At 43.1% G+C, this 12844-nt stretch overlaps 1 protein-coding gene across 1 annotated transcript; it reads right to left on the bottom strand.

Annotated features, from left to right (window-relative positions):
• Positions 1-10508: 10508 nt before the first annotated feature.
• Positions 10509-11333, bottom strand: LOC145351662 (transcription factor Atoh1-like). Its single transcript, XM_080201220.1, has one exon. It carries the CDS (start codon positions 11331-11333, stop codon positions 10509-10511), a length of 825 nt encoding a protein of 274 aa, XP_080057346.1.
• Between the last annotated feature and the right edge of the window lie 1511 nt (positions 11334-12844).

Raw genomic sequence — 12844 nt, 5'->3', positions numbered from 1 at the left:
GACCTTATTGCTATATATTGCATTGAGAAAAGGTTAACATGTGGGGCAGAATTTTACAGCCTCGCTTGTCTGAAACCATAAAATCCCGTCCGAGATCAATGGATCTTTTCAATGTCCACCCCGCTCCGATGCCTGTGGCAGGTGAGGTGGTAAAATTCCGGCCATGAACTCAGAGCAAACAGCCATTATTGAACTAATTCAATCCTCCCCAACAGAGAAGCAGGAGTGCACAACAGAATAAAATCCTCAGATCTTGCAATGTATCACACTTATGATGGAGGGTAGGTCATTAATACTGAAGATGGTTGGGCTAGGACACTATCTTGAACTGCTGCAGCAATGGTCTGATTCTGAAATGGTTGGCTATCAACAAACACAGCTACCTTCCTTTATGCTCCAACCAGCGGACAGTTTGCCTAATGATTACATTAACTACAATTTTATTTGGCCCTCTTGTTGCCACACACAGTCAAATGCCTTGATGGGAAGGACATTCAGTTCCACCTCACCTGCGCAATTCAGCTTGGCTAAAGGCACAGCTAGTTGTAAAGCAGCAACCTCTAGCAGTCCAGCTGGGCTGTTGCTGTCTTTGCTGTGTCCAATGTGCTGAGCCATTTCTTGTTATCTGATGGAGTGAATTGAATTGATTGATGCCTGGCTGTTAATCTCAGGAGGAGGCTGAAATGAATCATGCATTCAACATTTCTAGGTGCAGATGGTTGTAAATGCACTCACCTACTGGACTCCATCATCAATGAGGATCAGAATGTTCACTGAGCCTCCTCCTCCTAATCATTGTTTAATTATCCATTGCTATTCATAACTGGATGGGTAAGGATTGCAAATGATTCATTGGTTGTGGAATCACTATAGACAGTACCCTGCTCCGACTGCTTAGCATGCAAGCAGTGCTGGTCGTAGCTTCACAAGGTTGGCAAATCATTTTTAGGTATCCCTGGTTATTGCTGCTAGCACGCTCTTTTACACTCCTCATTAAACCATGGTTGGCGGTATAATAATGTGAGATATCTGTCAGCTGTGAGGTACCAATTGATCTGGAATACAATTCTGCTGCTGATGATGCACCAGATATTCTCATAGATGCCCTGTTTTGATCTGCTAGATTTGTTCTGAATCTACCTCATTTATTGTTGGGATATACCACACAAAATCACGGTCCTCGAGATGGAGGTGGATTTCATTTCTATCGCCAGTGTCATAGATAGTTGCATCTGAAACAAGTGAGTGGTGAGAATGAGGCCATGTTGGTTTATCCTCTGGTTGGTTCTTTCTTCACCTGCTTCAGGGCCGGACTGGCAGTTATATGTTTCAGACCTTGGTCAGCATGGTCAGTGATGGCGCCACTGAGCTACTCTTGATGATTTAACATTGATGACCCTTCCCAGAGTATCATGTGTCCTCAGTGCTTCTTCAACTGACTCACCAGTTGAACAAGGGCAGATGTAACAATCAGCAGATGGTTTCTTTGCCATGCTTGACCGATGCATTGAGACTTCATGGAGGCCAAATTCAATGTGAAGCCTTCCATGGCCACTCTGTCCCAATTGTACATAATGTGCTACCACATCTGGAGTGCTGATAGTGGAGTCTGGGATGTTGGTTGTTAGTGGTATACCACAATATTAAATGGGTTAGATTCAAGTCAGACCTAGTAGATAAACAGTGGGCATCCATAAAGAGTTTTGGGACACCAGTAGCAGTAGAATAGTATTCCAGCTCAATATGAAATCAGATAGCTGAGAGATGTCTCACATTACCATTACCATCAAGCCAGAGGACCAACCATGTTTTAATAAGTTGTGTAAAGTATGATTTTGTGCGTGTGGCTATGTCAGGCCATTGCTTGACTAGTCTGTGTGACAGCTTTCCCAATTTTGGCAAAGTCCCCATATGTTAGAGTGGAGAATTTTTCAGGTTTGAGTGTACTGTGTAGATCTTTGTTGTGTCCTACACCTATATAGATGCTGGGTGATCTGTTCAATTTTATTCTTATACATTTCTGTAGAGGCTTGATACAACAATGTAGCTTCATGCTTAGAGCTGTCATTACAGTTAGACATCAGGGGAGGGGATGGGTTTGAGTTGGTCTGGCGGCGTCTGGTTGGTTCGGGTCAGATCAGGGAGTTAGCTAGGATTTGTGGGTCAGGCTGGGGATGTGGGGGATCTTGTGCGGGTGGGAGGTTGGGGTGGGGAATTACATGGGATGGGACGCTTAGTGATGGGCAGGCCTTATGGAGTCAGAAATGTGGGGGCAGCCCCACTTGGGAATCACCCGGGGTACTTAAAAGTTATATTAAATTTAGAAGTGGGTTTATTTCTTGTAACTTTTTCACTGTAGCTATTCGCATAAAACTGTCAGAACCATCTGAAGTTGGCGATTTAAATCACTTTGTCAGATGGTTCCCAATGCAGCGCAATTATCCAGAGGAAGTTAGTGTTTCTGGGCAATTGCTGCCCAAACAGTTTACCGGGAACATCTCAGAGGGATTTTCCAGTGCACCTTTGAAGTGCCCCCAGATCTGATGCTGGAGAGCCAGGAAGTTGCAGGCCAATATTTGTATGATTTGTTGTCACAGACATCAGCTATTAAAGTTACTCAGGTGAAATACACAGGCCCCAGTAAGTTTAATTTTAAGTGCATACTGGCTCATAAACTGTCCTTAAACTGAATGATATCAATCATAAGTAATACAGTGACCCTCACCAACAACACACCCAGAAATCAGAGGAAACCTCAAAATGCTGTATTTATTGGTTTATCAGATTACTAAGACCAGAAGTGAATGACATTTTATTTCAAATTAACCATCCATATTGCCCTGAATTCGCATTCAGAGTGAGACTGACACTGTTCACCCTATGTTAAAGAGTAAATTAGACCCAGATGTGGTAATTTCAACTGGTCACACATGCACAGTGAAACACAGAATCATTAAGTTTCTGCCTGAGTTTCTCTCTTCCTCCAAGTTCTGAGCCACCCCACTACCTTATTAAGACATTTGGCTTTAAAGTTCTTTTATTTATTTGATATAAACCCATTGAATGTGGCAGATACATTCTTGTTCATTCCAGTATTAGTCATTTTTTAATGGTGTGATCAGTCTTAATTACTGAGAAATATTCTCTCTGGAACTAAAGATTAATCTTTACAATTATGGACTTGCATTCTTTGAAATGTTAATGATTGTTGCAGATTTAAAAGTAAATTTAATTTAAAATGTTCTTTTGCTTTAGTTACCTCTTAATAGAATTAAAGCGTTACAGTTAGAAAGTGTTTTTCATAACTACCAGATGTCTTAAAATAGAAAGAGTGATGGTGTGGAGATGCTGGCATTGGACTGGGATGGGCACAATAAGAAGTCTCTCAACAACAAGTTAAAGTCCAACAGGTTTATTTGGAATCATGAGCTTTCGGAATGCTGCCCCTTCCTCAGGTGAGTCAGGGGTGTTGTGAAATTTCTTACCGTGTCTTCCACAGTCCAACAGCGGCATTTCCACATCCTAGCTACCACCGACTCCGCACACTCATCTGAGGAAGGAGCAGCACTCCAAAAGCTTGTGATTCTAGGATCAGTGAAGTATTTTTGACATGCAATCACTGTCGTAATGTCAGAAACCGCACAGTCAATTTGCACAAAGCAAGTTCCTACAAACAAATATCTGATAATGACCAGTTTTTGTAATGTTGATTGAGGGATTAAATATTGGCAAGGCTCTCAGACTAAGGGTCTTATTCAAAATGGTACCATGGAATCGTTTGCATCCACCTGAGAGATGGAGGCTCAGTTTACAATGTTATCTAAAGGCAGTACCTCTGACAGTGCAGCACTCTCTCCGTACTGCATTGGAGAGTCAGCCTTGATTTTTGTGCTCAAGCCCTGGAATGGGACTTGAACTGAGAAGTGAGAGTGCTGCCAACTGAGCTATAATTCCATATTCTTTTTCTCTTTATACATAATACGTACAATATTTGATACTGAATTAAATAGTCTAACTGACACTCCCTAGTTCAGACTCTGAGTACTTCATTAGGAATTCTTCAATTTGATTGATTGAGAAAATTATACAGTTGCTTGTCATGTTTACGCAGATCTCCACCCTCTAATCCAATTTCATCTGAAATTTCATCTTGATGCTCTGGGATTGGTTTTATAGGCTTTTTCGGGCATAAATGGAGTGGTAGTGGACTAAACATGTTTAGTTATTAATCCACTTGCATTGGTATTCTGGATGCTGTCGTTTTGGATAGAGTCTTGTGTGATGATACTATGCCTTTAAGAAATGTATTTGAGCCACGTTCTTGCGCAGGATCTTTTGCAGTAGTTATATGCACTCAGAGCCATTCTGTCCACAGGAATCCAGTATTTATCCTGGTTTTAATCTGAACTAATGCTGCTCAGCTGTTTTCCCCTGGTATTTTTCAGACTAGGGCTTGATTGGGATGATTGGCAGGTATGGTCATGTGATGGGAAAGCTGGGCTTACATGGAATATTTAAACTTAACTGCTGCTTTTGGAGTTGAGAGAAAGAGCAGTGTCCCTCTTTTCCCCTCTCTGAAGTTGGAGACTGGAATCTGCCATAAATAAGTCTCTTCCTTGGAGATTCTGCTGTATAAGAGTAGAGTTTTCTCTGAATTGCTGCTTTGGCAGCTGCACAGAGGGAGGTATTCTTTACTGTCTCTGGGTTCTGAACACTGGGAGCTACCAGAGGCTGAGTCTGCTTCTCTGAGGTTTTGCTGTTTTTTGAGGATATATCCTTCTCTGAAAATTGCTATCAGTATCTGTGTCCAGAATTGTGCAGAAATGGAGGGTCTAGACTTATGTGGCATCTTTGGTTTCTGTGCTGACTGGTTCTAAAGAATGGATTTATATCTATGGGATATTTCTTTAAATTGTAACAACAAAAATAACTCACTGCTAAGGATTATACGTTGCCATATTTAAGTATTTTATTTGCTAAAAGGCTAATTCTTTTTTGTTATTTTCTAATTGTGTTCTTAAATAAAGTTTGTTATGATAAAAGCTTCCTAGTGGATCACTTGAATCATACCCAGAGTGTAGCATCTTATGCTCACCATAATGCCAAAATCGAATGCAAAAGTTAAGGTCTAGGCTAACTTCATACAACACTTTGGAAATTCTGGTCTGGACCTTAACACTTGGGATCGAGACAGGAGATTTAGCCAGTTTCAGTCAACCTGTGCATATATAGGACCCTAATTACAGCTGTCAAGTATGAACGTGATGTGCAATCACTGCATATTCTCTACCCTTTTATATTCATGTTGAGGGGCATAATCTTGGGCTGACAAGTAGAAAGTAATATTTGCATTGAACAAGTGCCAGGTAATGACCATCTCCAACATGAGTGAACCTAACCATCTTCCCATGATATTCAATCACATTACTATTGCTGAATTTCCCCACCATCAACATTCTGGACATTACCATTGACCAGAAACTGAACAGGATCAGCTATATAAATGCTGTGGGTGCATGAGCAGGTTAGAGGCTGGGAATTCTCCAGTGAGTAACTTACCTCCTGACTCCCTATATAGCTTGCCGATGGTCATTGCCAGGAGTGCAATGGAATACTTACACTTGCCTGGATGAGTGCAGCTCCAACAGTACTCAAGAAGCTTGACAACATCCAAGACAAAGGAACCTTACGTTCGCGGCCAGGTGTCCCTGGAGAGGGAGCATGCGGTGTCCCCGGGCACAGTCGAGGCCTTCCATGCCCGTTGGGCACCACAGGGGCTGAGGTGCCTTATAGACCCCGATAATCACATTTTGATTTGACTCGTCTTAAGTTTCCTTTGTACTTTTTGTTTCTGTTCAGGCCGTTCCCCTTCCTTTTGGGGAGCCGCCCCCTTTTTCTTTGTCCGAATGTAATTTAAGTTTGTTTACTTGGTTCGACCCGCAAGAACAAGACAAAGGAACCTGCTTGATTGACAGCACCTTCAACATTCACTCCCAGCACTTCCTTCCCCACGCAACACACACACACACACACACACACACTTACGCAGTGGCAGCAGTGTGTACAATCTTTAGATGCACTACAGCCACTCACCAAGGCTCCTTTGATAGACACTTTCCACACCCATGACATCTGCCATCACAAAGGACAAGGACAGCAGTCACATGAGAACACTATCACTTTCAAATTCCCTTCCAATCATACAGCAGCTTGACTTGGAAATATCTTGCCTTTCCTTCACTGTCACTGAAATAAAATCTTGGAATTCCCTTCCTCACAACAGTGTGAGTGTTTCTACAACACACGGACTGCAATAGCTCACCACCACCTTCTCAAGGACAATTAGGGATGGCCAATAAATGCTGCCTAGCCAGCAACACACACAATCTGTAAAATAACTTTAAAAATCAGTGGACTTTGCAGAGATTATCAGAAATCACTCAGGGAAAAATAAACAATGGTTTTTATTAGCGTGATGTTTTTGGAACCTGGAGTTCTTCCTGGGTTCTCAAAAATCTTTAGCCACTGCTGGACATTGCAAAACCAATCCCTCCCCCAAGGCCCTGACTGTCAGCTGGCCCCCACATGAGCTGCCCAATTTCCCTCCACTTTGGTGCTGGCAGCTCACCAGCTGCACGTAAATGAGGGCCAGACCTCAAGCCAATAGTAAGTGTAGTCAATGGATGCATTCTACCTTCCAACTGCCCACTGCATGTCTCAAATCAAAATGAGCCTCACCTTGTTTAATACCAAAGACAGAAGATTAACTGATAGACTTGAAATTGAGAAAACATTGTTCCATTATGTAAAACAATTCATGAACTCAGAGACCATTGTGTGAATGTGATATTTTGATTTACTGGCAATTTTTGTTTTGTTTTGAGTCATCCCAACTATTATCTTCAGATTCATATACAAGATGTAAGTTTGGTATGAATGAATGAATTAACACATCCGTTATTAATACATTTCAGTCAGGCATTTCAGTCTATATACTGCCTGGCCAAGGCATCAATTTCCTATCTTAACAGCTGATATGTGAAAATCTATGTAACAGGAGCCTCAATCCATAACCACCAACTTCTTTAAGTTTTAAAACCCGCAGCTTGATGGTATTAGAAACATTCACCTTTCTCAGTTGCATTTCTCACTGGCAACCAGCAGATCAGTGGAAGGATGGAGCTAGGGATGGAAGGCAGTTTGAACCAATCAACAGGAGATATTTTTGATTTGGTTCAAGACGAATTTGAGACAGAGGTTTGCAAGTGAGGTGCTGGTTTCTGGAAGTACCTCTCATTTGTTTTATTGTAGCAACATTTCCAAAAAAAAGTAACATGATGACCCCAAAAAGTTGAAATGCCTGCTTTAGCATGGAGTCTGGAATTATACGGTAAATTTAACATTAGTGCAATGCAGGGATCAACATCCTTAATTTATATTAGAAATACTCTCAATTGCTCACGCATTGGGGTTACCAGCGAAAAGTATGTTTATTCAGGCAAAATGAAGGAGAATAAACTACATAAAGTTAAACAAAAACTTCAAAGACTGACTCAAAAAAGGGAGAGATTGAAAGTTTAAGTGGAACAAAATGACTAGAAATAGATTTTCTTAAAAGCTAGTAATACCAAAATGAGGATGAAGATAGGCGGAACTGTCCAGACACTTTTAACTTCGTTTTAGCGGGGAATACGATATTTGGTGAATAAACTCCTTGAACTTAAACTGCCGATGAACAATCTGACGCTACAGCGAACCCCTCGGGTGGGACTCATCCACCTCCTGATTTATTTATACGAAATCGTTCTTTCCAAAACATGTCCAAATGAGACTTCCTTCAGTGGAAAATGATATTCCTGATGTTATGCAAGAGTAGCGGTCTCAAATCCCTGATGCCGAAGTCAGTATCTTAGTTACTGTTAGGGACAGCGACAGACCGAACTCGCCTACCGGGCGGCATATGGCAGATAGATCCCAAACGAGCGGCTTTTGTTAGTACGTGTTCCACAATACCATCGCAACATGCTTTAAAACCCTTATTGCTATATTGAAGTGCCCCGCGTTACGTTGCTTAAATGGTGCTTTAATTTGTTGAATAAAATGCAAACATTTCAAAAATTGTTATTTGGGAAGAAATTTGGAAGGAATTTTATCAGGGAAGGTTGATTCCTTTTTTTTTGAGAACTACTGTCTTTTTCTCAAAGGACCAAACTCCAATGTCAGCAAACGGATATCTTTAATATCGTGAACGAAACACACGAGTTCAGAATGAATGCCGATGTTATATTGGTCGACTATTTTCTTTCGATGCTTATTCCACTGTCCAAGTTGCTCCCTCAGAAACAGGACTGGTTCACTCATGTTACTGAGGCCTGAGGTCGATTCAATTCATGATACAACATGCCATAGTCCGGGCTGTCAATATTTAAGTCTGAATAGGCCTGTTGTGGTGGATGAATGTTTGTAGGGAACCTTATCATTAGATTTATTATCTTGTTTCCATTACCTCTCAACCTTACTTTCATTGACTTTATCTGAACTCAGCCGTTTGAAAGCTTGTGCTGCGGTGATTGTTCTGGAATTGTTCGAACAGCGCTGTTGTTGCTGTTAGATTGATGATGTGGAGTTTTTAATATTTTTATATTTCCTTCTTTTTTTCTTCAAGTAGATATATTTGAAATGTATTTTGTTCAACGCCGACATTGATTTTTGAAGGAATAATTTATTAAATTTGATGCAAGTAATCGCTTCTCTCACTTTTGGCTAAGATCAAGCGTCAGATCAAGTCATATTGGGGTGCAATGTGTTATCTTGTCAGCTTGAATCTTGAATGTGTCTCTTTTGGGGACCATGAATTGAATTCAATTGGATTTTGAATTTTTTTTTGGAACAAGCAGGGAATGGGTTTGGTTTGTCTGAAAACATGGATTTGAAAATTCCAAGTTTTTTGTTTAAAACCCAAATCATTCAAACAACATCACTCTGAATCAAAATGACATCTTTAACAAAGATGCATTCAAACATCTCTTTTTTCCCCTAAAAAAAATCCATCTTAAAGTTACAAAGCCAATTCTCAGACAAACCAAATCCATTCCCTGCTTGTTCCAAAAAAACATTCAAAATCCAATTGAATTCATGGTCCCCACAAGAGACACAAACAAGTTCCAAACTGACAAGGCCCCATCTTGGGCTTGGTCTGACGCTTCATCTTAATCAAAAGGCAGAGAAGCGATTGCTTGCATCAAATTTCATAAATTATTCCTTCAAAAATGAATGTCGGCGTTGAACAAAATACATTTCAAATATATCTGCTTGTGTGAATTAAATATATATTTTAAAGTGTTGTAATGTGAAATATTATAGTTAATAGTATGAAACATTGTTGGACCAAACACTACCCATACATAGCTAACCGTTGCTATTGGTGTATTATACTAATACAGTACTTTACTTTAAATTGATTAATTCAGGTACAACCACAGGTCAGGACAAAGTTCGTCTCCAGTGACAGGTGCAGATCCTTTGCAGGCAGGACACCTGCTCTTTTATAGCGTTACCCTCATTTACTTAGTTTAAATTATTGAGTACATTGTCCACTCCTATTATTATGAAATGCACAACTCCTACTTAGTACTTCAACGGATCCGGAAAGCAGTAAGTCCGAGATCATGTCTTATTTAAGGAATAATTTCACTGTTTTATTCCATTTATTTCCAGCATTAAGTTATCATGATCAGCATCAATTTCCTTCAAAAATCCCATTCAGTGAACACCGTAGCTGGATTATCTTCGCCAAAAATAACGATTTCCACAGGGTTTATTTTGAATTTATCCGTCGACGCGCGTGTTGAACTCACTCCCACAGTCCCTTTGCTGTCATCTGTTTTCAACTTTCAAAAAGCTTGTAAAATGCAAATTCTTAACTGTTTAATGTGTGTATTTGTAAATCAAGTAGAATTAATCAACAAAAGCAAGTTTCTCATTAGAATGTGAGTCACAAGTGCAGATTTTATTCAAAAATAAAGTACATTCTCATTTTACGTAAAACAAACATTTTCAAAGTCGGTATATCAAGTCCATTCATCTTCATCACAGTATGGTTGCCTAAAATTGTACTTTAATGTACCGTGGAATATGCCGGATTGCAAAACTAAAGGACGTAACATGAAAACGCAGTGAGGCAATATTTAGTTGATTCCAATGAAAAATTTGGAGAAAGCATTTGGAAAATAGAAACCTCAAAGGCGTCGTGGATTGTTCAGCTTCTCAATATTGAGTCACAGTTGGCAGTTTTCTTGTGCATATTAAAACTTTCAGAGGCAGTAGTTTTAAAGTGCGATAAACCATCTGCAAATTCTGTAGCATATATATATCTAAATATAAATCACCGTTTGGAATTTACAATATGTTTAAAAAATAAACGATTTTGCATTCTCCACATTGAGAAAACGTTGGGCAAAATACAACTGGTTTAAAAGTTAATTAAAAGCGAACAAGACTTTCAGAGCCTAATTGGCTTTCCGCGTCATGGGGACGTATGAGAAATCTGATAAATGTTCTGAACGTTGGAAGAGGAGGATATCTGCCTGTCCTTCCTCCAAGTCGCTGGAGTGGGAGTGAGGAGACGATTCTCCATCACTGCGATTAGAGGTTGCTTTTCTGGCAGGTATAGATGGGGAAAGTAGCTTCAGGCGCTGAGCTGCAGTCCCTGCATCTCCGGTGCCGTCGGCAATAACTTTTGGAGAGCTCTGAGCAATGTTAGGAGGACTTGCACTGTCTGGGTGTTGCAAACTGCAGCGGTTGGCAGGACACAGCATATTATTGGGTGCCACTTTCACACTCGGGCAGGGCGCGCACAGGGTCTGCTTGTTGACATTCTGCAGCAGTTCGGTCAACTCTGCGATGTAGATCTGTGCCATCTGCAGTGTTTCGTACTTGGACAACTTCTTCTCGTTGTCAAAGGCTGGAATCACGCTCCGCAGCTCGTCGAACGCGTGATTTAATCCGTGCATCCTCCTCCTCTCGCGTGCATTCGCAGCCAGCCGTCGGTGCTTGGGTGGCTCCGTCAATTTGCTGGGGGCTCTAACGCTGCAGGGATCGCCGCCTTGCACCGCCGCCACAGCAGCCCACTGGGCGGGCAGGTCTCCGCGGCCAGTTTCCTCCTCGCCGCGCGGAGCTGGGATGTCGCTACTGCCACCGGCGGCTGCTGCTGCGGTGTAGGTGCGGCAGGGCGGGCAGCTTGCAGGTGACAGCCAGGCGCTGGGCTCGGAGTTGGCTGGTTGACCCGCTTGGCTGGCGCCACTCGGCTCTTGCAGCCGCCACGCGCGGCTCATGCTGCAAAGCGTCGACGAGGCAGCAATGCTGTCAAGTGGAGTTGGAGCAAACTTTGCAGTGGAGGTGGTGGGAAGGGGGAGATGGCGCGAGGCGGGGCGGCTCTGCGAATTGTGCCTCTCCCTTCGCGCCCCGCCTCGCCGCCCGGGCCGCCAGCAGCTAAAGCCCATTGGACTGTCGCGGGGCCGGGGGGAAGGCAGCAGGAGCCGATGGACCAATCACTGCCCCCGCGCGTGCGCTCGGCCAATCAGAGCGGCCCGGCAGCCTCCCTGGCGCGCGCCGATCGCGTGCCGGCCTGCCCAATGGGCAAGGCGCGCGTGCGCGGAGGGCGTGGCGGGAGAGGGTGTGTGGGCGGGGCAGGGGTCATGAATAATGCATGAGGGCTTCGAGGACCCCGCCTCCCACATGGGGAACCGGCACACGCTGAGTGCCTGCAGAGGCCGCGCTTCCACCTGCCACAGAGAGGCAGCAGCCCAGGAGTAACTCTGCCAAAGTTAACGGGTTTATTTATTAGTGTCGCAAATAAATAAATGGGGCGTCACGGTAACACAGTGGCTAGCACTGCTGCTTCACAGCTCCAGGGACCTGGGTTCGATTCCCGGCTCAGGTCACTGTCTCCTGGTGTCTGCGAAGGTTTCCTCCCGTTACTCCAGTTTCCTCCCACTGTCCAAAGATGTGTGGGTTAGGTTGGATTGGCCATGCTAAATTGCCCCTTAGTGTCCTGAGATGTGTAGGTCAGAGGGATTAGTGGGTGAGTCTGTAGGGATATGGGAGTAGGAACTGGGTGGGATTGTGATCGGTGCAGACTCGATGGGCTAGGTGGCCTCTTTCTGCACTGTAGGGTTTCTAGGATTCTATGAAATAGGCTTACTTTAACACTGCAATGAAGTTGATGTGAAAATCCCTTCGTCGCCACACTCTGGCGCCTGTCCGGGTACACTGAGGGCGAATTTTAGCATGATCAGTGCATCTAAACAGCACATCTTTTGGACAGTGGGAAGAAACCGAAGTGCCTGGAGGAAACCCACGGGGACACAGGGAGAATATGCAGACTCCACACAGATAGTGACCCATACCGGGATTCGAACCTGGATTCCTGGTGTGGTAAGGCAGCAGTGCTAACCACTGTACCAACATGCCGCCCGTGCCTCTGCAAGGCAGGACGGGAGGGATTGCTCAACCCCCTCACCTCTCACCACTGCCAGTCAGTCTGGGAACTTTTTCTGTGGAGAGAAAATAGAGCCAACATTTTGCATCAGGGTGACCCTTTAACAGATGCTGTCAGACCTGCTGAGTTTCTCCAGTTTCTCTGTTTTTGTGCAGAATGCAGTGTTGCAGTTACAGATAGGGTGGGGATAAAGATTGGGAATGAGAGCAGTGGATGAAGATCCAGCTGCTAGTATTGGTGCACAACTCATGGTCTACTTTTTTTGTTTTTGCACAAGATTTGGACAGATCCTTCTGTTTGCAGCCCACAGTCCAGTGGGTTTAACTAATGCATTGGAATTATTGA

The sequence above is a fragment of the Carcharhinus amblyrhynchos genome, chromosome 13 (genome assembly GCF_965287045.1).
Source record: "Carcharhinus amblyrhynchos chromosome 13, sCarAmb.v2.hapA, whole genome shotgun sequence".
NCBI lineage: Eukaryota > Metazoa > Chordata > Chondrichthyes > Carcharhiniformes > Carcharhinidae > Carcharhinus > Carcharhinus amblyrhynchos.
The sequence above is the reverse complement of the archived record's forward strand: the minus strand, read 5'-3'. Positions and strand labels throughout refer to the sequence as shown.

What these genes read in the sequence shown, in the direction of transcription:
- LOC145351662 (XM_080201220.1), bottom strand. Translation starts at nt 11,333, where the DNA reads ATGAGCCGCGCGTGGCGGCTGCAAGAGCCGAGTGGCGCCAGCCAAGCG.